Source organism: Narcine bancroftii, chromosome 8 (genome assembly GCF_036971445.1).
Source record: "Narcine bancroftii isolate sNarBan1 chromosome 8, sNarBan1.hap1, whole genome shotgun sequence".
Classification (NCBI taxonomy): domain Eukaryota; kingdom Metazoa; phylum Chordata; class Chondrichthyes; order Torpediniformes; family Narcinidae; genus Narcine; species Narcine bancroftii.
Genome location: NC_091476.1, coordinates 91,469,788 through 91,497,227, shown reverse-complemented (window position 1 = coordinate 91,497,227; position 27,440 = coordinate 91,469,788). Strand labels below are relative to the sequence as shown.

The 27,440-nt window shown below is 44.2% G+C and overlaps 1 protein-coding gene and 1 long non-coding RNA gene across 7 annotated transcripts in view; one reads left to right on the top strand and one right to left on the bottom strand.

Annotated features, from left to right (window-relative positions):
* The window catches only part of pknox2 (pbx/knotted 1 homeobox 2), a 542,571-nt gene that overhangs the window by 169,591 nt on the left and 345,540 nt on the right, over positions 1-27,440 (bottom strand). For all 6 annotated transcript variants that reach the window (XM_069894493.1, XM_069894489.1, XM_069894488.1 and 3 more), the window contains one exon: positions 4,363-4,499. In XM_069894493.1, the coding sequence (XP_069750594.1) occupies positions 4,363-4,499 (137 nt within the window). The remainder of the gene's footprint in view (positions 1-4,362; positions 4,500-27,440) is intronic.
* Positions 15,844-21,105, top strand: LOC138741801 (uncharacterized). Its single transcript, XR_011343769.1, has 3 exons — positions 15,844-15,941; positions 18,149-18,384; positions 19,863-21,105. It is a non-coding gene; the product is annotated as an uncharacterized lncRNA (long non-coding RNA).

The following is a 27,440-nucleotide window of genomic DNA, read 5'->3' as shown; positions in this document are numbered from 1 at the left end:
GTTTGTAGTGTTATGGATTATGTAATATTTTATATTCAGTATAGGAGATAAATTGTGGCTGGTTTTTTATAGTTAGGTCACACATAGATACAAACACTTCAAAACAGACCTCCTTTAAAAGGCAAGAGCTTGAATCAAGCCAGACAGTCGAGGCTCTGTGTGCCTTTGCAAAAACTTTGAAGAATGCCTATAGAGACTTCACAAGTAAGTGTTAATTTCTGTTCTAAAAAGATCATGTGGCTTTTCTCTGAGAGAGAGAGAGAGAGAGAGAGAAAATTCAGTTCTACAGTTCAGCAGGAGCAGCTGGCACTGGAACATGACAAGCTGGCAAGCTTGTGGAAAAAACCCATTTTAAAGACAGGTTGTGAGTTCTTAGTTCAGCCTGTTCAAAGCCCTTGTGTGGTCCACACAAGAGGAGATGGCTGGCTGTAAAATATCTCACTTGAAATAAGGGAAACAAAAAGTAACTCTGTGATGACCTGAAAGAAAGAAGTGTTCATCTGGAAAACCCTGTTTCTTCGCCAAGACACTGAAGTGGCTGATCAGAAGGAATCAGTTGTGGGTGTCCAACGAGCAACAAATCTCTCTCTGAAAACCAACAAGAACCTGCCTGAGGGGTAACCATTTACCTTTCAAGCACCAAAGCCTGGTGAACTTCATAAATGGTAAATTCTATGCACAGTATAAAAATTGTCTGATACCAGTGAACTTGGAGGAGTGAGAAGTGAGATTGGACTGTGAATTTTGGTTTAACTTTTCTGAACATTACATACACGTGCACTTAAAATTAGAACGTGATTACGTTAGGTTAAGTTAATAGTAATAAATTAAATTTTGATCCCATTTTCATGTTTAAAGATAATTAAAAGTAATTTTTGTTTAAGTAATCATTTGTCTTGGTGAATTTCTATTGCTGCTGGGTTTTGGGGTCCTCTGAGTCCATAACAGTAGCTTCTTGACTAGCACTGAGTAATGGTGCTGAAGGCTAAGCTGTAGTTGATGAAGAGCAGTCATATGTATCAGTTACTGTTTCCAAGGTCTTCCAGAGCTGAGTGGAGAGCCAGCGAGACTGGATCTGCTGTGGAGCGATTGTGATGATGGGCCAATTGCAGTGACTGTGACAATAAACTTTAACTGTGATGAGCCTTCTTTACGACAAAGAAAATGCCAGAGTCTTCAGTTTCCCACCTCCATCTTTTTCTAGTTTTGACCACTGACTGTTTCTCTCTACAGATGCTACCTCACTAGACACTGAATGCTTGCTTCCATTCTCTGTTCTTATTTTGGATGTACAACAACCGTAGTATTATGTTGCACTTGAAAAAAAATTACCTCGCATGCATCAGTGATGCAATTTTGTGTAGATTTGAAGAATTTCCTCACCAATGTATTACTCCAAACATCTCAAGTCAAGTCACCTTTATTCATCGCTCATACCATGCTCGCACAGTAGGACGAGATAGCATTTCTCCAGGACCATGGAGCACACTTCCATAAATATGTTAGGAAAGCAGTTAACACATTAAAATATTTAATATATATAGACATGTACACTGAAATTCCATAGTACACTACCCCACATCTGTACTGGGAGTTTAGGAGCCTGATGGCTTGTGGCGTGGGGGAAGCTGCTTCCTACTCTGGATGTAAGGGCCCAAGTGCTATGCTACCTCCTGCCAGATGCCAAAAGGGAGAACATTTTACATGCAGGATGTGTGGAGTCTTCACAATATTTATTGCTTTTGCCTGCATCGTGTGGTGTAGCTGTCCTTTGTGCTAGGAAGAGGTCCCCCAATGGTATTTTCCCCTGACTTCACAATCCTCTGCAGGGTCTTGCAGTCCGAGGAGGTACAGCTTTCAAATCAGGCGGGGATACAGTTCCACAGGATGCTCTCGATGCATCCTCTGTAGAATGTAGCGAGGATGGAGGATGGGAGATGAACTTTCCTCAGCCTTCGTAGGAAGTGGAGGCGCAGCTGGGCTTTCTTGGCTATGGATCTGGTGTTAAGGGACCAGGTGAGATTCTCCACCAGGTACACTCCAAGGAACTTGATACTCTTGATAACCTCAATGGTGGAGCCGTCAAAGGTCAGGGGAGCGTGATCTCCCCGGGCCCTCCTGAAGTCAACAACCATCTCTTTTGCTTTTTTAAAAATTTTCATATATAGGTTGTTCAAACTGCAGATGTTCCTCCTTTGGAAATGTCTCATGGAGTTGTTCTGTTTCCTTACTTTGTATTTCACAATGTGTGCTAGTGCCAACAGTTTATGAAGGACTGAAAATGGTAAAACATGCATTTCTTACAGCTCTCATTGATATAGAAATGTCCTGTACACTGGAACTTTCAGAGCGGCACTCTTGCTAAACCTTTGGTACAAAATATAATGCCCCAAATGAGCCAGGGAAATGATGCTGGTCAAAGAGCAAACTCAAGGATATCGACTTGGACAAGGAGTGTGTAAGGTCACTGGTTTATATTGTGTTTTCTCTTATTTCTTTTTCAATATTTTTATTGGAGTTTTCAGAAATCTTTGGCTTGGCTTCGCGGACGAAGATTTATGGAGGGGGTAAAAAGTCCACGTCAGCTGCAGGCTCGTTTGTGGCTGACAAGTCCGATGCGGGACAGGCAGACACGGTTGCAGCGGTTGCAGGGGAAAATTGGTTGGTTGGGGTTGGGTGTTGGGTTTTTCCTCAATAGTGCATAAGCAAAAGCCATTGTGACAGATTATCTTGTGTTTGTATTGTATGTTTTGGGGAGATAAATTGGGGTAGGTTTTTTTAAGCGTAGGTCACATACAAACACTTTAAAACAGATCTTAATTAAAATACTGGAGCTCTGCTCATGCTAGACATGTCAGCATCAAGAGCTTTTGCAAAAGCTTTGGCGAGTGTCCAAGAGACTTCACTAATGGATTGTTGTTTACAAAAAGGCAACAAATGAAAGATCTTGTCGGAGAAAGATCTTGTCGGAGCTGCAGATTGTCTGGAGTGGAACGTGCTGTTCTAAGAGGGTCATGTGGTTTTGCAATCAGAGAGAGTAAAACCGGCTTTCTCTCTGAGAGAGAGGGAGGGAGAGGGGATTCAGTTCTGCAGTTTCACAGTCAGCAGCAGCAGCTGGGACTGGAACAGGACAAGCTGGCAAGCTTGTGGAAAACCCCATTGGGAAGATCAGTTGTGAGTATTTAGTTCAACCTGGTCAAAGCCATTATGGTTTATGCAAGAGGAGAGGACTGGCTTCCCAATGTTTCACTTGAAATAAGTGAAACAAAAAGGAACTCTGTGGTGATCTGAAAGAAAGAGGTTATCATCTGGAGAACACTGAAGAGGGGCAAGTTTCGTCACCAAGACACTGAAGTGGCTGATTTAAAAGGAATCAGTTGTGGGTGTCCATCGAACAACAAATCTCTCTCTGAAAACCGACAAGAACCATCCTGAGCGGTAACCATTTACCTTTCAAACACCAAATCCTGGTGAAATTCATCAATGTTAAATTCTGTGCACAGTATAAGAATTGCCTGCAACCAGTGAACTTGGAGGAATGAGAAGTGAAGTTGGACTGTGAATCAAAGAACTTTTCTGAAATTACACACACATTACATACACATGCACTTAGAATTGGAAGGGGATAAGTTAAAGTGTGATTCTGTTTTCATGTTTAAAGATAATTAAAAGCAACATTTGTTTAAGTAACCATTTGCCTTGGTGATTATCTATTGCTGCAGGGTTTTGGGGTCCTCTGGGCTCATTACACCATTAATCAAAGGTAATATATAAAAAGAAATATACAGAAAAAAGTTATATAAGAAAAATAAAACTATTATATATAAACAATATCAACAGTCAAACAGAAACAATAGTAAACAAATAATTACAATATATGGCTAATTGAAAAAGATTTAAAAAAGTGTTTTCTCTAATTTGCAGAGACTGCATTCAGAAATTCTTGCAAAATCCTTGAGCATTTCTGTTCAGTCTTGATTTCACCCCTTTGCTACACAGATAATCATACTTGCACACATTTTTGAACATTCCTATTACATTTGCAAGTAACTGTGGACGGATTTCATACCTCTACATTGTTTTGGTACATGACGTGCATTGTGTTATAAACAGTAATTGTTTCGCCGTCAAGCATGGCATAATCTTTATGTATCTCCACTCTGAAAACCTTTGCATTTCTGATCACTGCCCTAAGCACACTTTTATTTCTGTATAGTTCTCTGCAGATGCTCCCCACACCCCCACTGGTACATTGCTCAGCAAATTCTCTTCCCACCCATGCTTTCAAACCCCTGTGTGTCACTCTGTACATCTTTCACAGCCAATCCCTGTCTTGGATGCAGCGGTTAAAGCTGTCCATACCTGTACACTGCTCTTTTGTCAGACTCCAGCTGTGCTTGAGGGTCAAGTGGTACTGTGGCTACAGGAGTAGCAGTGGCGGAGGATGCTGGAATATGTACTGGCTGCGTCTTGGTAGTTTGCTGTGCCGTGGCTGTCATCTGTGCAGGATGAAACACAATAAAAGCATTACAATGAATCATAGAAAACACTGCAGCACAGAAACAGGACCTTTGGCTTATCTAGACCATGCCAAACTATTAATTCTGCTGAGTCTCAATGATTTACACCTGGACCATAGCCCTCCATACCCCTGCCATCCACATATGTGCCTACATTTTTCTAAAATGTTGAAATTGAGCCCGTATTCACCAATTCAGCTGGCAGCTCGTTTCGAAGGTTCCACCGAATGTTCCCTGTAAATGTTTCCCCTTAACCTATGTCCTCCAGCTTGTCTCACTTAACCTCAGCAGAAAAAAACCTGTTTGCATTTAGTCTAATTATCCCCTCACAGTGGAGAGAACTCACAAGATGTTCTTCACATCGTGACAAAGGGGATTTCATGCCCATTTGACAGGGCAGGTAATGCCTCAGTTTAACACCTCACCCAAAAGAAATCTGGACAATGTGTCCGTCCCCGGTTCCTCCCCCCCCCCCACCCCACCAGTACTGTTGAGATTACAGCTTCTATACTGTGATCTGAACTGGGACTTTCATCTCAGAGGTGAAAAGTTTTCTACTGAGAAAAGAGAAGCCATTTATTTATTAGCGTAAATTAAAGACATAATTCTTGTCTCCCCTAACCTCAGTAAAAATGCCTGCTTGCAATTACTCTAAGCTCTTCATAATTTTATAAACATCTATCAAATCTCCCCTCATTCTTCTACACTTCTGGGAATAAAGTCCTAACCTGTTCAACCTTCCACTGTTACTCCATTTCTCCAATTCTAGTAAACCAGCTCTGCCCTCTTTCAATCAATCTTTCCTATAATTTGATGACCAAAACCTCGCATAATACTCCAAATTTGGCCTCACCAATGCCAACTCCTAGACTCAATACTGATACTTCTGAAAAATAATCAGGGCCATTTTGAAGATCTTGCCTGATCAAACTATCTTATAACCATATAACAATTACAGCACAGAAACAGGGCAATTTGGCCCTTCTAGTCCACACTGATCCAAGTACCCTCCTCTAATCCCATTTCCCAGTACTCTGCCCATATCCCTCCATCTCCCTCCCATCCATATACTTATCCAACTCTTTCTTAAATGACAAAATTGACTCTGCCTCCACCATCTTTCCCGGAAGCCCATTCCACCCAATAACCAATCTCTGAGTAAAGAAGTTCTACCTCATGTTACTCCTAAACTTTGCCCGTCAACTCTCAACCCATGACCTCTTGTATCCATCTCTCTTACTCTCAATGGGAAAAGCCTTTCCTCATCAATTCTCTCTATCCCTCTCATTATCTTGAACATCTCTATCAAATCCCCTCTCAGCCTTCTACATTCCAAGGAATAAAGATCTAATTTGCTCATTCTCTCCTTGTATTGCAGATGCTGAAACCCAGGCAACATTTTTGTAAATCTTCTCTGCACTCTCTCTATCTTGTTAATATCCTTCCTATAAATCAGTGACCAGAACTGCACACAGTACTTTAAATTTGGCCTCACCAATGCCTTGTACAGTTTCATCATTACTCCTTCTTCCTTGCTCTACACGTACACCTATTCTTTGGTGAGTTTCAGTGAACTAGTTATAGAGAAAAATGGGAGGGGATTCATTTCAAACTTCTTCACAATGGCAGGTAATGCTTGTCATTACTCCTTGACATAATTAAAATGAGAAATCCCAAAATGTGCTAGCTAATGAAAGAATGGTCATTGCATCTTCAATCCAAACCATGGCTTCGGTAGCAGGCATCCTTGAGTTCTGAGTGCAGCTACAAGAGGACCTGGGTGGGAAGGCAGTGAAGTGCCATGTTCAGGTGAGTGTAATTTGTGGAGCATTGTCCATCCCTGTCTGAAGCAAACCGTTCTACTCCTTAAACACATTCATCTCCTGCTAGAACTAAGAAAAAAACTTAAAGAAAAAAAATCCAGAGCATTGTGAAGCTCTTGTTGGGAAACATGAGATGTTATGATGCAGATATTTACAATTATGATTGAAGAACATTTCCAAGTGGAAGAGGGGTGACGGGGCAGTCCAGATGGAATAAAATAAGAGGGCAGAGAGGGCACCTGGAAGTTGGACAAAATTGGCAATGCTAGAGGAGAGACGGAAGGGCAGATTAATTCAGAGATTCCAAACTGGGGCAGCACATTTAGTGTAATGGTTAGTGCAGTGGTTCTCAACCTTTTTTCCTTCCACTCACATCCCACTTTAAGTTATCCCTATGCCATCAGTGCTCTGTAATTAGTAAAGGATTCATTAAGGTGGGATGTGAGTGGGAAGGGAAGGTTGAGAACCACTGCTCTAGACCCAATTATTAGTGAAATATTTTGCTTGAGAAAAATTGTCATTGGCCCATTTCCTTTGGAGTTCTGAAACTGTGCACATAGCGAGTCAATGAGGTACAATTAAAACAGTGGTTTTCAAACTTTTTCTTTCCACCCACATACCACCTTAAGTAATCCCTTGCTAATCGCAGAGTACCTATGGCATGGGGAATCCTTAAATTGGTATATGGGTGGAAAGAAAAAGGTTCAAAACCACTGGGTTAGTGCAATACTGTTAACATGCCAGTGACCCAGGATCAAATCTGGCGCTGTCTATTTGGAGTTTGTACGTTCTTCCTGTGTCAGCGTGGGTTTCCTCCAGTTTCCACCCATGTTCTGAAGACACACAAGCTTGTTAGGTTAATTGGTGACATGGGTGTATTTGGGTGACATGGGTGTTTTTGGGTGGCATGGGCTCATGTGGGCCAGAAGGTCCTGTTACTGTGCTGTATTCCTAAAAAAAACCTCAAGTCCAAAGGTATTTCATATTTGCTTTAGGGTGAGAAATGATTGAATCAGCCCACTGGGTCCATGCAGACGCATTTATCCCATCACCCAGTACTTGGTCCTCAGACCTCTATGCCAAAACGATTCAAGTGCTCATCTAAACATTTTGTAAATGCTGTCAGCATCCCAGCTTCTACTCTCTCAACCCAGCTTCTACTCTCTCATCCCACCTTCTACTCTCTCAACCCAGCTTCTACTCTCTCATCCCAGCTTCTACTCTCTCAACCCAGCTTCTACTCTCTCAACCCAGCTTCTACTCTCTCATCCCAGCTTTTACTCTCTCAACCCAGCTTCTACTCTCTCAACCCAGCTTCTACTCTCTCAACCCAGCTTCTACTCTCTCAACCCAGCTTCTACTCTCTCATCCCAGCTTCTACTCTCTCAACCCAGCTTCTACTCTCTCAACCCAGCTTCTACTCTCTCAACCCAGCTTCTACTCTCTCAACTCAGCTTCTACTCTCTCAACCCAGCTTCTACTCTCTCAAGCAGTGAAGTCTAAAGTTGCAATTCATTCTGTTTAAAAAAAAATGCAATGGCGCTTTCAATTCCTGAAATGGTCTTGGGTTAAAAAGTGATCTTGGATAACAGAGAACAAGGTGGCACCACTTAGTATGGATACTCACCTCCCTCTGAAGGGAATGTCATCAACATCTGCAGCCAGACTGAGATGTTCGGCTTTCAGGCGAGAGACCTGGCAGGTCCACAGCACGTACTGCTTCAGGGTCTAATGCACTCAGTATCCAAGATGCATATCCAGGTATTGGATATCTGGCTGAATGTTTTTTCCCTGAATAATGCGACCAACTGCAACCTGACTCCCTCAAAAAAATAGTGCACCAAGGGATAGAAAGAAGCAACCCTCAGGTTTCAGCATGAAGTCACATTTGTTTGCAATGCATGTCAGTACATTGAATTTAATAAATGCAGAAGCAGAGTATCACAATTTCTGATGAAGACATAAAAGATGGCAGGAGGTTTGCAGAATGGGCAATGCGCAGTCTGGAAACATGATGTTGGAAAGAAGCAAGACTTAAACAGGGCAGAGAGCCCTACGCAAGCAGATGCCTGGATTATTAAGATGACAGTGCGAGTGGGGGAGATCATTAAAAAAGGATCCTTATATTTTGCATCTAACAACCAGAAGTTTATGCTGAGATAGTGTGATGGACAACACACAGAAACTGAAAAAGTACTCCTAATCTGCATGGTTTAATACCGCAGGTGCACTGCCTTCACTCATTTGATCTTTGGACGGACACAATAATTAATTGAATGAAATGCACACCCCTGAATGTAAGGACTTATTGTTGTTGTTGGCAGTCAGTTCACAGTGTGAACTGCAGTCAATCAAAATAGATAACCAATGGCAGCTTGGAACAATAAATGAATAGACAGCAAAAGATTTTAATTCATGTCAGAACAAAGCAGCAATGATTAAAGGGCTGAACTGCAGCCTATCCAGCCATAAAATCTTTCATTAAATGTTTAAGGCCCAATCTCACCTTGCAAAGTCCCTCCATTAATCTTATTACTTCCTCTGCACCCTGTGGTATTTAACACAAATGAGCTAAATGGGTTTTCAATTCACTTATTGACACCTCAAAAGATTTCTGGGAAGGGACTGACAATTCAGTGTGACTGAACGCCAGAAATGGAGCACCACAGAAGCTCTAAAGGCAACTTGCTGTATAGGGGAGCTGTTCCGTGTAAATCTATCTGCATCAGCCATAAGGACCACAGTGACTATAGCGGCGGACCAGTGAAGGGGCTCTGTGGCTGAAAGACCCACGCATGCGGCAGGTTGCTGGCGACTCGAGGCAAGGAACCCACGGAGGCTGGGGGCTGCTGGGGACTCCTGTCGGGAGACTCACACCGGGCTGCGGACTGCTGGTGACTGGCTCGAAACTAGCTGAAGGGATACCAGGTGTCGGAACCGGGATGCGAGGATGGCGCTGAAGGGTTCCTGACCATGATGAAGGTTCGGATGTGGAGCTTGGGTTGCCAATGGTTTTGGCTGGACTCTGTGTGGCTGCGGAGGCTGTGGAAGCACTGGAGGTGAATCTATGGACACTCGGTGACTTGGGCGGGGAGGGGGGCGAAATCTCTTTTGCCTTTCTCTCTGACTGTAAGAGGTGCTTCAGGAAACTTCTGGCAATGGCCAATCTGTCTGCCTCACAGCAGGCAAAAACAATTTCATGTAATGTGATCCTGTTTTATTACAATAACAATAAATTGAATCTTGAGATTGACCTGCCACCTGAGGAATTTAACGGGTCTCCAATACTGCTTTCTGATTCCAGCATCTGCAGTTTTCTGTGTGTATCCATTTGACCAGTTGAGCTCCTCTAGCAGCAGATTGTGTTGAGCTCCAGATTCCAGCAACTGCAGTCTTCTGTGTGTCTACCTCCACATGAATCTGGATGATCTGTCATCAGTACTGAGTACAGTTCTGGCCACTACACTATAGGAAGGATGTAGTGCCGTTAGAACGAGTATAAAAGATATCGTCAGGATGTTGCCTGGAATGGAAGGCTTTAATTACAAGGAGAAATTGGATAGGCTGGGTTTGTTCTCACTGGGGTTTATAAGGGGCAAAGATCAGACAGAATGAGTCAGGGTTGAGAGTTTTAAAATAGAAGCCATAGGTTTAAAATGAGAGCTATAGGTTTTGAAGTGAGATATCACTGTGGCGGTGTGGAGGGATAATGCACACAAATGGGATTGGCAGTGATACCACCCAAAGGTAAACCCCAAAGGTGGATGAGACAAGTTGTTTCAGTATCACTCTGCATCGTGTGACATGTATGAGGCCACGGTCAGTGACCTACCTTGCGAGCCTAGGTTCCAATTTAATTGGGAAGCAAAATTTAAAAATAAATGCACCAACTTATAGAAGTGGATGAGAACCATTCTTCAACTGATCAACATACACAGGAGAGCACCATGCCTACAACATGAGTGAATAGCCCTCTAGTAAATGACAGCACATTACTCTGAATCAGGCAACCCTCCCATCTGTCAGTAACATAAAGGATTTTACAACTTCTGACCATCTGTATCACACAGCAGAGAAAAATGTGGCTCTTGTATGTACAACAATAAAAACTCATCTTCTGTAATTTTGTTATTATTCCTGCTCCAATCCTGGCTCTTTTACCTGCCACCGGAGAGAACTCAAATCTACCTTCCCAAAAAAAACATCTTTCCCAAATACAACCCCAACTCCTTGACAAAAGATTATTAAAGTGCTCCAGTCCTGAATCCTCTATTCCTTCACCAAATACAGTCCGGCACTCTCTAGATTCTCTCAAGTAATCAAGTTCTCTCTCTCTGCCCAAACGAGATATACTGCACCAATCCACCACAAGCTGCTTTCAGAACCAGAGGAATGGCTCCAATCAAATCCTCTCCACTTCCAGGCCCACTTGGCCCATTTTCTTCAAAAGCCAGGTCCCCTACGTGCTGAGGCAGCAAGGGGTGAGGATCTGGCATTTAAAATGCAAGGTCAAAACTAGAATGCTGGAGGAACATAGCTGGTCTCGCAGTGTCCATAGGAGGTAAGGATATATTACCAAAATTTTGGGCCCTCTCTTCAAGGTAGGAATGAAAAAGCACAGGCAGCTTACATTGAAGGCTGGGGGAAAAAAGGGGGATGAATGGGAGGAGCCCAAGGCTACAGACAAAAAGTGTTAATTGGATATGATAAGAGGAAAGTTGAGAATTGGTTCTGTGAAAGCAGGGGGGGAAAGGTGTGTGTGTGTGTGTGTGTGTGTGTGTGTGTACTTGAATGAGAGAGAGGAAAGAAGATGGGGCAGGGGGTATTTAACAGAAACCAGAGATATTGGTTCCCTCGAGCTGAAGGGGTTCCCAAATGGAAGATGAGGTGTTGCTCCTCCAACTTGCAGGTGGTCTCAGTCTGGCAATGCATGAGTCCATGGTCAGTCATGTCAGCAAGGGCATTGGACGGGGAATTGAAATGGGTGGCTACTGAAAGATTCAAACTATTGCGGCGGATGGAGCCGAGTGCTCAATGAAGTGATCTCCCATCTGCATCCAGTATCTCTGATATAGAGGAGACCACAGCGGGAGCACCAGATCCAATCAATGATCCCTACAGATTCACAATAGCTGCTTCACTTAGAAGAACTGTTTGGGGCCCCGAATAGTGGAGAGGGAAGTGGTGTGGGCCCAGGTGGATCATCTCCTGCGGTCAGAGGGGGCGATTAGTGGAGAGGGAGGAGTAGATGAGGGAGTTACAGAGTAAGTGGACCCTGCAGAGAGGGGAGTATGTGACTGGTGGTGGGATCACATAGTTGGTGGCGGAAATGGCAAAGGAGTATATGCTGCATCCAAAGGCTGGTGGGGTGGTAGGTGAGGACAAGGGAATCCTGTCCTTGTTGCATGTGGGGGGCGAAGGGGGCCAAGGCAGATGTGCGGGCAGTGAAAGATATGCGGGTGAGGGCCAAGTTGATTGTGGTAAAGGGAAAGCCATCCAGTGCTGGATCCGCTGATTTTCAACAGTCCTCAGGATCTTCAACCTCCCCAACCTGCTCTAAAGGCCATTATAGAACTGCCTACTACTAACACAGGTCTACACCCAACCTGAAATAGTTTTGTACCCTCTTCTCATGCGCAATTAGACTTAATTGCTTGTGAATTTTTATGCATATGGTAAGACTTAAGTACGTGACAACCTTTATTCACTTCATTATTCAATCTGGATGACAATGTCAGTTGTTATTGTAAGTTTGCAAATGACACAAAGCAAATGGTACAGTGACAGCGAAGAAGGTTTTTACACTGCTGCTGGAATAATTGCCCACAAAACATTTTTCACACTTACCTTCTGGAGTGGCCATTCACACAGGAAGGACATTCACACTAAATACCTGAGCTGCGGTAATTTCATCGGCTGGATGTGGGTTGATGTCGACCATGATGTAGACCCTGCATGCAGCGTAGAGTGTGGACCTTGTATTCATTGTTGCAGACTGCCTGCAGTCCAGTTTAGACTGACTGCAGGTCTTCTACAATAATGTCTAGCGGGTGCCGCAGGAAAAATTTCAGAATGGGAATGAGTCACTCGTGTCTGTTCCGAACATTTTACACGGCCTACGTTAAGGGAATTTTACAAAAATTTCCCGTTACGCAATAGCTGTGTAAAAACCATATGAGATTACAACAGGATCCAGATCAACTGCAAAACTGACCCAACGAATGGCAGATGGTGTTTCACTTGAAAAAGTGAATGGTGTGACATTCTGGCAAGTTAAACTAGGGCAAGATCTACATAGTAAATGGCAGGGTTCCAAGGTTATTTTAGAACAGAGGGATCACAAGGCACATGATCATAATTCCCTGAAGGTGATGACATAGATAGACCTGGTGATGAAGGCACTGTTGGGCATGCTTGCCTTATCAGTTGGGGCATTGAATACAAGAACTGAAATGTCATGTTACAACACTCATCATCTCCTCACTTGTCAGGAAGGCACAACAGCGACTGCACTTCCTGAGAAGACTGAACCAGGCAAGGCGACCGACAAGCATTATGTCAACCGTCTATAGGAGCTCTATCAAGAGCTGGCCGGCTGCATCACCATGTGCTACGGTTGCTGCAGGGAAATGGATCGGAAGTCAATCCACAGGACCATAAGAGAGTGGCAGAGAGGATCAGTGGAATCTCCCTTTCACCCCCCCCCCCCCCCCCCACTCAACGTGATCTACCAGGAGCGTTGTCTGAAGAGACTGCACAAAATCATCGAGGACCCAACCCCTTCCACCCTGAACACAGCATTTTTCAGCTGCTCCGATCGGGGTAGAGATACAGGGGCATCAGAGCCAGCACCTCCAGGCTGAGGAACAGCTTCTTCCCACAGGCAGAGAGAATGCTGAATGACCAAAGAATTTGCTCACACTAACTATTTGAGACTTATATGAACAAAACAATATTTATTTATTTATTTGTATAGATAAAATACTTGTTCTGCATATGTGTGTCTATCTGCATGTTTTGCACTGAGGACCAGGGAACGCTGTTTTGTTGGGAAATACTTGTACAACCAGATGACAATAACCATGACTTGAACAGAACAACATATTGGTGAGATCACATGGAGTATTGGTGCAGTTCTGCTTGCTAGCTATTGGAAATATTAAGACTACAGAAAAAGATGGAAAAGGGTGTTATTAAATCTAAAGAGCTTGAGCTTTAAGGAGAGACTAGCTGGAGTGGGATTTTTCTCCCTGGAACATAGGTGGCTGAGAAGTGATCTTATAGACATTTATAAAATTATGAGGGGTTCAGATCGGGTAAATGGTCAGTCTTTTTTTTTCCAGGCTAGGTGAGACTGAAAATAGAAGGCATAGATTTAAAATGAAGGAAAATATGTAAAGGGCACCCAAGAGGCAGCCTTTTCACACAGAGTGTTAGATACTTGGAATGATCACCCACTGTCTGACATCTATCATTATGAAATGCTTTGAGAGGTTGGCCGTGGCTCACGTTAACTCCAGCCTGAATCCAGCGCGATTCACCGACCAATGCACAGCTCCACGGCAGGGGGCCATTTCCCTGAACACGGCTCAGGCCATCAAATAACCTCGGCTCCATCTACACCTCCCACTGCCTTGGAAAGATAGCCAACATTTTAAGATACTTGTCCCACCCTGGCAGCACTCTCCTCACCCACCCCCTCCCCTCCCCCCCCCCCCCACAGTGAGATTCAAGAGAGTTTATTTCTTGCCATTATCAGACTCCTGAACTTTCATCCCTAACGTCGAGATGGCAGAGGTCGACAGCATCGAGTCCACGCTGCTGAAGATCCAGCTGTGCTGGGTGGGTCACGTCTCCAGAATGGAGGACCATTGCCTTCCCAAGATCGTGTTATATGGCGAGCTCTCCACTGGCCACCGTGACAGAGGTGCACCAAAGAAAAGGTACAAGGACTGCCTAAAGAAATCTCTTGGTGCCTGCCACATTGACCACCGCCAGTGGGCTGATATCGCCTCAAACCGTGCATCTTGGCGCCTCACAGTTTTGCGGGCAGCAACCTCCTTTGAAGAAGACCGCAGAGCCCACCTCACTGACAAAAGGCAAAGGAGGAAAAACCCAACACCCAACCCCAACCCACCAATTTTCCCCTGCAACCGTGTCTGCCTGTCCCGCATCGGACTTGTCAGCCACAAACGTGCCTGGAGCTGACGTGGACATTTACCCCCTCCATAAATCTTCGTCCGCGAAGCCAAGCCAAAGAAAGAAGAAAATAATATTGCCTTTGCTCCATACCAACCGATCTCTCTGTAACTTTTTTTTTGGACTTTTGGACCATGTTTTACTTGCTGTACAATATAAAGATTTCTTACTGAACTACTCATGAAACAAACTTTATCATTGATTCTTGGGATGATTGACAATGATCATGAACTTGAACTGACTGCCGCCAGAGGAGATGGTGCAGCACGTAGAATTAATGTCCATGATTAGGAAAGGTTCACAGGGATGTTGGGCAGCACAGCCAAATGGGAATCGCTCAGGTCAGCAACTTTGGTCAGCCTGGCCAAGTTGGGTTGAAGGGCCTTGTTTCCACGCTAAATAACTCTTTAAGTAAATAGCTTGTTTGACAGAGCAGGCATTCGGTACGGACAAATGTGGTGGAAAATGAAAAGGAGAGCTGTGTGTTGCCTGACACAAGGGAAAAGATTCCCTCCTTCCCCCTCCCATTTCCTTCCCCAGGGAACTCTTTTTGGATTTTGATCTCAATCCCATTTTATTAAACAGTCAATTTGTTTCTCAAGGGAGTGACAAGGATAAGGTTGCTTGGTTCATTATCAGCTCTTTCAAAAGCCATAAATTCTTAATCCCTGCTTCAGTGTGAATTAAATTGGGCACTTCACACTCAACTAACCCCATTCTACATTCCTTTGTACTTCCAGCTCTTAAATCTCCACAGGTTTTTAAGTTTTATTTGGTCGGCTCACACTCACCTACTACAGATACAAGCCTCCCCAGGGACCTTTATAGAAGCTTAGTCGTCCTGGTATCAAGCCTGTGGAAATGACTGACAGCCACTGACTGCTATAAATCCCACCTCCCCCCCTTCACAAATCCTCAAGGACAGAATTTATGCGCAAAGAACAAAGAAGCTTAATTTAAGACATTCCAATTTATTTTCCTTCTCCTGATCACTGGGCAATTCGAAGCGGCAGCAGATTGTTAATGAGTGGATATTTGTCTCAATATGTACCACGGAGCTCTGACAAGATAAATCTGTACCCTCTGTGTTATTTTATGTGCAAGTGCCAGCTCCCTGGGCATTTCAGGTCATGGCATCAGGGCACGCACAGACCAAATCATCCGTGCTTCAATCCCTGATAGAGGCATAGAATTGACGAGTCAGGGAAACAGGACCTTCAGTCTGCCATGTCCATACTAACCCACCTGTCTTAATCCTATTTTCCAGCACTTGCCCTGCTGTCCTCTATACATAGGTCTCAACTGGACACTTCAGAAAAGCTGGAACCTTGAGCAAACAATGAGCTGCTCGAGGAACTTGGCAACATCCGTGGGCAGGAGCGGTTAGTCAACATTTCGGGTAAGGATCCTTCATCTTTTTAAACCCTGTCAGTGGCTTTGCTTCTACCTCTCAGGGATTGCATTCCAAGGTACTCACCACTTTCTGGGTGAAGAAGTTCTCCCTCATATCCCCTCTAAATCTCTTACTTCTTTTTATAAATCAATGTCGTCTCATTTTATCTACCTTGATAAGGAGAGAGGATCCTCCCTGCACCCTCTTTCCAACAAACAGTGACGCCCCTTTCCTCTTGTGTGATCACTCGGTCCTACAGCTGAGACCTCACCAATGTTTTATCAAGTTGAAGCATTATCTTCCTGCTATTTTATTCAATATTCTGACTAACAAAAGCCAGTGTTTGGGCGGCATGGTTGATGTGGCGGTTAGCGCAACGCTGTTACAGCGTGCCAGCGATTGGGACCAGGGTTTGAATCCTGTGCTGACTGCAAGGAGTTTGTACTTTCTCCCCGTTTCCACGGGGATTCCGGTTTCCTCCCATCGTTCGAAACACACTGGGGATTGTAGGTTAATTGGGTATACATTAGGCGGGCTCATGGGCCTGTTACCGTGCTGTATGTCCAAATGTCTTCTTAACCATGATCTCTACATGCTTTGGAATCTTCTTTGCCATTTTTAATTTTGATAGCCATGAAACAGGTGAGTAAAATAAACTGGTTTCTCAGTCATGTCACAGAGTTGTTTGAGTATGTAGTTTACATTAAAACGCTGGAAAAACTCAGCAAGTTATGCAGGAAAGATAAAGATATATAACCAACGTTTCGGGTCTGAGCACTTCATCATGGCCAGCGCCTGAACAAAACGGTGGGCAGAGGGGCAGGGGGAGGAGCGCAGGTGGATATAAGATAACCTTTTATTGTCATTGCACAAGTACAACAAAATTGAGTGCACATCTTGATGGTGCTCCCATACACCAAACAATGAAATATAAAAACAACACAATAAAACAATGCAACAGCCAATGTCTGGTGGTATTCAGTTCATGTAAGGCTCTGGGGTAAAAACAGTTTTTAAGTCTGTTTGTCCGTGAGTTAATGGACCCAAAATGTCTACTGGAGGGCAGCAGGTCAGGCAGATGATGACCAGGGTGGGAAGGGTCCTTTTGGCTGCTCTACTGAGACAGTGAGAGCTGAATAAATCATCCAAAGAGGGCAGTGTGCAGCTGATAATCTTCTGGGCCGTAGTGATGACCCTCTAGAGGTCCTTCTTTTCTGCTGCCGAGCAGCTGGGAAACCCCGCCGGAAAGCAGTAGGCCAGCACACTCTCGATGGAGCATCGATAAAAGGAGACCAACAATTTCGCCTGCAGTTTGATTGTCCTGAAGATCCTCAGGGCACAGAGTCGTGGTTTAGCCTTCTTAACTACTGCGGTCGTATTGATCGTCGATGAGAAATCTTCAGCAAAATGCGTATCCAGAAACCAGTGTCCCTTTCCACACAATCCCCATTGATACATAATGGGACTAGAACTCTACTGTTCCTCCTGAAGTCTATTGGAACTTTTGTTTTTGAGGAGTTCAAGATGAAATTGTTCTCTGAACACCATGCTGTCAGCGTTTGGACTTCATCCCTGCAGCCTGTCTCATCTCCTCTTGAAACGTCCAATCACAGTTGTGTCGTCCACAAACTGGGTAGAATACGTGGAGGAACAACCATGGGAAGAGAGGGAGTAGAGGACGGGTGTGAGAGATAATAGAATATAGGAAGTAAAGCTAATATGAGTGAAATAAGAATACTAGACTAGATTAGAGGAAGTTAAGTAAGTGCTGAGTAGGGATGAATTCCGATAAGGATGAATTCCGATAAGAGTGAGGAAGGGTTACGCAAGTATAATAGAATAAGGGTCTTATAGTGGTAGAAAGAATTAGCAAGTTCTGCATATAGAATTAGTAAGTCCTGGGGGTTGAGATGTGTGAATAAGGACAAAGGCAAATTCATGAATAAGGACAATGACACGATGGGACCCAGACAGGATACCCCATGGTCTTTCAAGTTTACAGAAACTGGACGTAGGCAGACAGAATTACCAAATGCCAAACCAATCCAGGAGGCAGAAGAATGTTAAGGGGGGGAGGGTACCTCTACACTGAAATGAACTGTATAAAAGTTGGGTGAGCCCCAGTATGTGTGTGTATTCCCAGGGTAAGGGGAAGCACCCAACTTTGCACTGTTGTACAATAAATGCTCTTTGTTCTCAATTTTTGTCTCGAGCGAAATCTGTGAAGGCACTTCTGTTTCTCACAAATGGGGATTCGTCCGGGATCGCACTCCCTCCACTGACAGAGCGCCCGACGACGGGGGTAGGTGCACCCCAGCTGATTCTGCTGGACTGCCGGATGACGGGTAACTGGTCAGTGGACGAAGCGAGTGATATCCAAGAAGAGGCATTGAGAACAAACGACGGGAGAACGTTAAGGAAGTGCGCTAGGAATAGCTACTGGATCTCGGTAAGAGGAATTTATTTACCTGCTGGTATGGGAGGAGTAAGTAGTAAGGGAATCAGTCCTGAAGAAGGACGGGAAGATCAGATACCTAAACATAGTCCGTTAGGATTAATGTTATCTGATTGGGGTGCGTGGAAAACCCGTGGGAAGGATAAGCAGACCATGGTCAGGTATTGTTGTCAGGAATGGGTTAAGAATCCGATAAAAGGGAGTTCAGTATATTGGCCAAAGTTCGGATCCGACTGAACATCTGGCTCTACCAAAATCAAGGAGACAATACCGGGAGTAGCGAATACTCAGCCTGTTGCCTTAGTGAATCGTTTAATCAGATGATATTGGACGAAAAGAAAGATACAAATAAGAAGGATGAGGAACCTTCTGCCCCCGAAGTAAAGGGATGGGATGTGTAACATTCCCTTCCTCCACCTTATGTTTCCCCTGTGCCGGCTCCCATCCCCTCCCTCTCCCCTACGCTTTACCTTTCTTCACCTTTCCCTCCCCCTCCACAGTTACAGAAAGAAGGAGAAAGTAAGAGTGGTATGATTCGCTTACAGAGTGCAAAATTACCGCCTCAATTGACACGAGAGGGAGGAGACTTTGATTGTGAGGGTCATTCAGAAGTACAGTATGAGGCCCTTCGGGAGGAAAGGGCAGGACTCTTTGATTTGTCTCCCAAAGGGCAGGAACTTAACCATCATAGAGGAGGAGATAAGACAGAAACTAACTGGATGAGACCTTTACAAGAGGTTCTCTTGGGAGGGGATGCAGGGGGTCTCGGATTTGTAAATCTGCCTTTGACTAGTACTGAGGTGAGCAATTTTAAGAAGGAAATGACCTCTCTGATAGAAGACCCTCAGGGATGTGCAGAACAATTAGATCAATTTTTGGTACCTAATATATATACCTGGGATGAATTATTGTCTATCTTTAAGACTCTATTTACTTTGGATGAGCGTGGAATGATCCGCCAGGCAGGGATCAGAGTCTGGATATTTTCTAGTTCCCCAAGCTGGAGTTTGCTTGTTGGGACGGGATTTACAGGACCAATTGGCTATCGGTACCAGACCACAGGGATCAGGTATCGGGGTTCAATTTTATGTTCTAACAGAGGAGGATCGAGAACTAATAAATCCTAGAGTATGGGATTAAATGCTTACCCTTAGCTTTAATTAGGACTCGCACAGCTCCACGTAAGGACCTTGCTGTCTCACCATATGAAATGATGTTTTGTCTTCCTTACATGGGATTCCACACTGATACCCCTACCCCTGAGGCTAATGACCAGTACATATCTAAATATTTACAGGGACTTTCTACTTCTCTGTATGACTTAAGACAGAAGGGTTTATTAGCTCAAACCCCACCCCTGGAGTATCCTATTCATTCTGTTAAACCTGGTAATTGGGTATATGTAAAAGCGTGGCAAGATCATAAACTAAAACCGATATGGGACGGCCCTTATTGTGTACTTCTGATTACAGACACTTCAGTGCGAACAAAAGAAAAGGGGTGGACTCACATACAACGCATTAAACAAGCTAATCCACAGACTAAAGACGTTGATAATACACCCTCCACCTGGCGTGCAGTCTCGCATCCTTCTGGTCGGAAAGTTACGCTACGCCGGGAAAAAGTGCTGTAATGTTATTTCTATTATTTGTTGTATTGTTTTTCTGCTGGTTCCCAATTTTTGGGAAACCACCCAAATGTACACAATGTATTAAGTCCTCCTGGAATAGAGGCAGCAGAGGTGATAATTACTTTGAGGAATGGACAAGTTTACCTTTAGAATGCAGACAGGGCACAGGTATAGAGTGTATTCATAGTGGGGTACCTTATTTAGTAATTTAGGATCCCAACATGGACCAGGGAAATAGAACTGCCCTAGGGGAGTGGATTGGGTTGGCATCCTGGCCTCTACAGATATTAAAGAGATGAGTGCTAAAAATATGGTACAAAGAAGATGGTGGGAAAATGATAGGCAGAATATTAGTCAGGGCTATACCTGGAGTAGGGATAAAGGGGGTATATATGCTAATGCTCGCAGACAAGCTGCTACTCACAGGTTAGGTAACAATAAACGCTCCCACCTCCCCAACTTGGCATCTTGTAAATCATCCTTTGGGTCACGAATACATTCGGAAGGCTAAAGGCCATCACTATAAGGGGGATTCCAGTTGTAAACGGCTCAAGCTGCTCCAGAGTACAACAGCTGTTTGGCATTTAAACCGTTTAATCAGACTCCAGGCAGTTTTGGAGATTATCACCAAACAGACAGCGACGGCCTTGGATTTATGGGCTGAAGAACAACGACAGATACGAGCTACAGCTTATCAAAACCGTCTGGCTCTCGATTACTTGTTGGCTGCTGAGGGCGGCGTTTGTGGAAGATCGATTGATGACAACGGTCACAATGGACAGGGGGTTGAACTTTTTACAGGTGACCTTATAGCAGTTGGACTCGTTATTTTAGCCATCATGATACTAATTATTTGTGTGCAGTGTTTAATTCAACGGACCCTTCGTCAAATCACTACCACCCAAAGGATGTATGTTTCCCAAACTCCGTCTGATGATGTTGAGATGGCAGTTAATTTGCTGACTCGCTGGGAAAAAAGACCAAGCTTCCAGTTGAGAATTTACTAAGCGTAGCTAAAGAAAAAGTGTGGATTGAGAGAGATAATAGAATATAGGAAGCTGGAACCTTGAGCAAACAATGAGCTGCTCGAGGAACTTGGCAACATCCGTGGGCAGGAGCGGTTAGTCAACATTTCGGGTAAGGATCCTTCATCTTTTTAAACCCTGTCAGTGGCTTTGCTTCTACCTCTCAGGGATTGCATTCCAAGGTACTCACCACTTTCTGGGTGAAGAAGTTCTCCCTCATATCCCCTCTAAATCTCTTACTTCTTTTTATAAATCAATGTCGTCTCATTTTATCTACCTTGATAAGGAGAGAGGATCCTCCCTGCACCCTCTTTCCAACAAACAGTGACGCCCCTTTCCTCTTGTGTGATCACTCGGTCCTACAGCTGAGACCTCACCAATGTTTTATCAAGTTGAAGCATTATCTTCCTGCTATTTTATTCAATATTCTGACTAACAAAAGCCAGTGTTTGGGCGGCATGGTTGATGTGGCGGTTAGCGCAACGCTGTTACAGCGTGCCAGCGATTGGGACCAGGGTTTGAATCCTGTGCTGACTGCAAGGAGTTTGTACTTTCTCCCCGTTTCCACGGGGATTCCGGTTTCCTCCCATCGTTCGAAACACACTGGGGATTGTAGGTTAATTGGGTATACATTAGGCGGGCTCATGGGCCTGTTACCGTGCTGTATGTCCAAATGTCTTCTTAACCATGATCTCTACATGCTTTGGAATCTTCTTTGCCATTTTTAATTTTGATAGCCATGAAACAGGTGAGTAAAATAAACTGGTTTCTCAGTCATGTCACAGAGTTGTTTGAGTATGTAGTTTACATTAAAACGCTGGAAAAACTCAGCAAGTTATGCAGGAAAGATAAAGATATATAACCAACGTTTCGGGTCTGAGCACTTCATCATGGCCAGCGCCTGAACAAAACGGTGGGCAGAGGGGCAGGGGGAGGAGCGCAGGTGGATATAAGATAACCTTTTATTGTCATTGCACAAGTACAACAAAATTGAGTGCACATCTTGATGGTGCTCCCATACACCAAACAATGAAATATAAAAACAACACAATAAAACAATGCAACAGCCAATGTCTGGTGGTATTCAGTTCATGTAAGGCTCTGGGGTAAAAACAGTTTTTAAGTCTGTTTGTCCGTGAGTTAATGGACCCAAAATGTCTACTGGAGGGCAGCAGGTCAGGCAGATGATGACCAGGGTGGGAAGGGTCCTTTTGGCTGCTCTACTGAGACAGTGAGAGCTGAATAAATCATCCCAAGAGGGCAGTGTGCAGTTGATAATCTTCTGGGCCGTAGTGATGACCCTCTAGAGGTCCTTCTTTTCTGCTGCCGAGCAGCTGGGAAACCCCGCCGGAAAGCAGTAGGCCAGCACACTCTCGATGGAGCATCGATAAAAGGAGACCAACAATTTTGCCTGCAGTTTGATTGTCCTGAAGATCCTCAGGGCACAGAGTCGTGGTTTAGCCTTCTTAACTACTGCGGTCGTATTGATCGTCGATGAGAAATCTTCAGCAAAATGCGTATCCAGAAACCAGTGTCCCTTTCCACACAATCCCCATTGATACATAATGGGACTAGAACTCTACTGTTCCTCCTGAAGTCTATTGGAACTTTTGTTTTTGAGGAGTTCAAGATGAAATTGTTCTCTGAACACCATGCTGTCAGCGTTTGGACTTCATCCCTGCAGCCTGTCTCATCTCCTCTTGAAACGTCCAATCACAGTTGTGTCGTCCACAAACTGGGTAGAATACGTGGAGGAACAACCATGGGAAGAGAGGGAGTAGAGGACGGGTGTGAGAGATAATAGAATATAGGAAGTAAAGCTAATATGAGTGAAATAAGAATACTAGACTAGATTAGAGGAAGTTAAGTAAGTGCTGAGTAGGGATGAATTCCGATAAGGATGAATTCCGATAAGAGTGAGGAAGGGTTACGCAAGTATAATAGAATAAGGGTCTTATAGTGGTAGAAAGAATTAGCAAGTTCTGCATATAGAATTAGTAAGTCCTGGGGGTTGAGATGTGTGAATAAGGACAAAGGCAAATTCATGAATAAGGACAATGACACGATGGGACCCAGACAGGATACCCCATGGTCTTTCAAGTTTACAGAAACTGGACGTAGGCAGACAGAATTACCAAATGCCAAACCAATCCAGGAGGCAGAAGAATGTTAAGGGGGGGAGGGTACCTCTACACTGAAATGAACTGTATAAAAGTTGGGTGAGCCCCAGTATGTGTGTGTATTCCCAGGGTAAGGGGAAGCACCCAACTTTGCACTGTTGTACAATAAATGCTCTTTGTTCTCAATTTTTGTCTCGAGCGAAATCTGTGAAGGCACTTCTGTTTCTCACAAATGGGGATTCGTCCGGGATCGCACTCCCTCCACTGACAGAGCGCCCGACGACGGGGGTAGGTGCACCCCAGCTGATTCTGCTGGACTGCCGGATGACGGGTAACTGGTCAGTGGACGAAGCGAGTGATATCCAAGAAGAGGCATTGAGAACAAACGACGGGAGAACGTTAAGGAAGTGCGCTAGGAATAGCTACTGGATCTCGGTAAGAGGAATTTATTTACCTGCTGGTATGGGAGGAGTAAGTAGTAAGGGAATCAGTCCTGAAGAAGGACGGGAAGATCAGATACCTAAACATAGTCCGTTAGGATTAATGTTATCTGATTGGGGTGCGTGGAAAACCCGTGGGAAGGATAAGCAGACCATGGTCAGGTATTGTTGTCAGGAATGGGTTAAGAATCCGATAAAAGGGAGTTCAGTATATTGGCCAAAGTTCGGATCCGACTGAACATCTGGCTCTACCAAAATCAAGGAGACAATACCGGGAGTAGCGAATACTCAGCCTGTTGCCTTAGTGAATCGTTTAATCAGATGATATTGGACGAAAAGAAAGATACAAATAAGAAGGATGAGGAACCTTCTGCCCCCGAAGTAAAGGGATGGGATGTGTAACATTCCCTTCCTCCACCTTATGTTTCCCCTGTGCCGGCTCCCATCCCCTCCCTCTCCCCTACGCTTTACCTTTCTTCACCTTTCCCTCCCCCTCCACAGTTACAGAAAGAAGGAGAAAGTAAGAGTGGTATGATTCGCTTACAGAGTGCAAAATTACCGCCTCAATTGACACGAGAGGGAGGAGACTTTGATTGTGAGGGTCATTCAGAAGTACAGTATGAGGCCCTTCGGGAGGAAAGGGCAGGACTCTTTGATTTGTCTCCCAAAGGGCAGGAACTTAACCATCATAGAGGAGGAGATAAGACAGAAACTAACTGGATGAGACCTTTACAAGAGGTTCTCTTGGGAGGGGATGCAGGGGGTCTCGGATTTGTAAATCTGCCTTTGACTAGTACTGAGGTGAGCAATTTTAAGAAGGAAATGACCTCTCTGATAGAAGACCCTCAGGGATGTGCAGAACAATTAGATCAATTTTTGGTACCTAATATATATACCTGGGATGAATTATTGTCTATCTTTAAGACTCTATTTACTTTGGATGAGCGTGGAATGATCCGCCAGGCAGGGATCAGAGTCTGGATATTTTCTAGTTCCCCAAGCTGGAGTTTGCTTGTTGGGACGGGATTTACAGGACCAATTGGCTATCGGTACCAGACCACAGGGATCAGGTATCGGGGTTCAATTTTATGTTCTAACAGAGGAGGATCGAGAACTAATAAATCCTAGAGTATGGGATTAAATGCTTACCCTTAGCTTTAATTAGGACTCGCACAGCTCCACGTAAGGACCTTGCTGTCTCACCATATGAAATGATGTTTTGTCTTCCTTACATGGGATTCCACACTGATACCCCTACCCCTGAGGCTAATGACCAGTACATATCTAAATATTTACAGGGACTTTCTACTTCTCTGTATGACTTAAGACAGAAGGGTTTATTAGCTCAAACCCCACCCCTGGAGTATCCTATTCATTCTGTTAAACCTGGTAATTGGGTATATGTAAAAGCGTGGCAAGATCATAAACTAAAACCGATATGGGACGGCCCTTATTGTGTACTTCTGATTACAGACACTTCAGTGCGAACAAAAGAAAAGGGGTGGACTCACATACAACGCATTAAACAAGCTAATCCACAGACTAAAGACGTTGATAATACACCCTCCACCTGGCGTGCAGTCTCGCATCCTTCTGGTCGGAAAGTTACGCTACGCCGGGAAAAAGTGCTGTAATGTTATTTCTATTATTTGTTGTATTGTTTTTCTGCTGGTTCCCAATTTTTGGGAAACCACCCAAATGTACACAATGTATTAAGTCCTCCTGGAATAGAGGCAGCAGAGGTGATAATTACTTTGAGGAATGGACAAGTTTACCTTTAGAATGCAGACAGGGCACAGGTATAGAGTGTATTCATAGTGGGGTACCTTATTTAGTAATTTAGGATCCCAACATGGACCAGGGAAATAGAACTGCCCTAGGGGAGTGGATTGGGTTGGCATCCTGGCCTCTACAGATATTAAAGAGATGAGTGCTAAAAATATGGTACAAAGAAGATGGTGGGAAAATGATAGGCAGAATATTAGTCAGGGCTATACCTGGAGTAGGGATAAAGGGGGTATATATGCTAATGCTCGCAGACAAGCTGCTACTCACAGGTTAGGTAACAATAAACGCTCCCACCTCCCCAACTTGGCATCTTGTAAATCATCCTTTGGGTCACGAATACATTCGGAAGGCTAAAGGCCATCACTATAAGGGGGATTCCAGTTGTAAACGGCTCAAGCTGCTCCAGAGTACAACAGCTGTTTGGCATTTAAACCGTTTAATCAGACTCCAGGCAGTTTTGGAGATTATCACCAAACAGACAGCGACGGCCTTGGATTTATGGGCTGAAGAACAACGACAGATACGAGCTACAGCTTATCAAAACCGTCTGGCTCTCGATTACTTGTTGGCTGCTGAGGGCGGCGTTTGTGGAAGATCGATTGATGACAACGGTCACAATGGACAGGGGGTTGAACTTTTTACAGGTGACCTTATAGCAGTTGGACTCGTTATTTTAGCCATCATGATACTAATTATTTGTGTGCAGTGTTTAATTCAACGGACCCTTCGTCAAATCACTACCACCCAAAGGATGTATGTTTCCCAAACTCCGTCTGATGATGTTGAGATGGCAGTTAATTTGCTGACTCGCTGGGAAAAAAGACCAAGCTTCCAGTTGAGAATTTACTAAGCGTAGCTAAAGAAAAAGTGTGGATTGAGAGAGATAATAGAATATAGGAAGTAAAGCTAGTATGAATGAAATAAGGAATACTAGACTAGATTAGAGGAAGTTAAGTAAGTGCTGAGTAGAGATGAATTCCGATAAGAATGAATTCCGATAAGAGTGTGAGGAAGGGTTACGCAAGTATAATAGAATAAGGGTTGATAGAAAGAATTAGCATGTTCTGCATATAGAATTACTGGGGGTTGAGATGTGTGAATAAGGACAAAGGCAGATTCATGAATAAGGACAATGACATGATGGGACCCAGACAGGATACCCCATGGTCTTTCAAAAACTGCACGTAGGCAGACAGAATTACCAAATGCCAAACCAATCCAGGAGGAGTTAAGGGGGTGGGAGGGTACCTCTACACTGAAATGAACTGTATAAAAGTTGGGTGAGCCCCAGTATGTGTGTGTATTCCCATGGTAAGGGGAAGCACCCAACTTTGCACTGTTGTACAATAAATGTTCTTCGTTCTCAATTTTTGTCTCGAGCGAAATCTGTGAAGGTACTTCTGTTTCTCACAATGGGGATGAAAACACGTCCTTGGGGGGAGCCGGCACTGAGTGAAAGAGTAGAGATGAATACTAATTTTAACTGACTGGGCGCGGTTCGTTAGAAAGTCCTTAATCCGGACATAAATAGATTGGGAAAATCCTAATTCAGCAAATTTTGTAACCAGTCTGCCCTGGATGAACATGTTAAAAGCAGAGCTGAAATCTATTAAAAACATTCTCACATAGCTCTCCTGGTGTTCCAGGTGGGACAGTGCAGTGCGAAGAGCAGTGGCAATGGCATCCACTGACGACCTGTTTATCCTATAGACAAATTAATAGGGATCAAAGGTGGGTGGGAGGCTGGACCAGCTTCTCGAAGCACTACATGATGACCGGTTTAAGTGCCTCCAGATGATAATCATTGAGGCTGCTGATGACATTCTTCCTTGGGATGATAGTGGCAGACTCCAGGCAGGGTGGGATGATGGATTTAGACAGGGACAGGTTGAAGATCTTTGCGAAGACCTCTGAGAGCTGGCATCTGCACTCTTTCAGTTCCCTTCCTGTCAGGCCATCAGGGCCGGCGGCTTTCCTTGGATTCGCCACACTGAGCGCCCATCTCACATCACAGTGAGGATGTGGCTGTCAGAGGCTGATGAGGGCA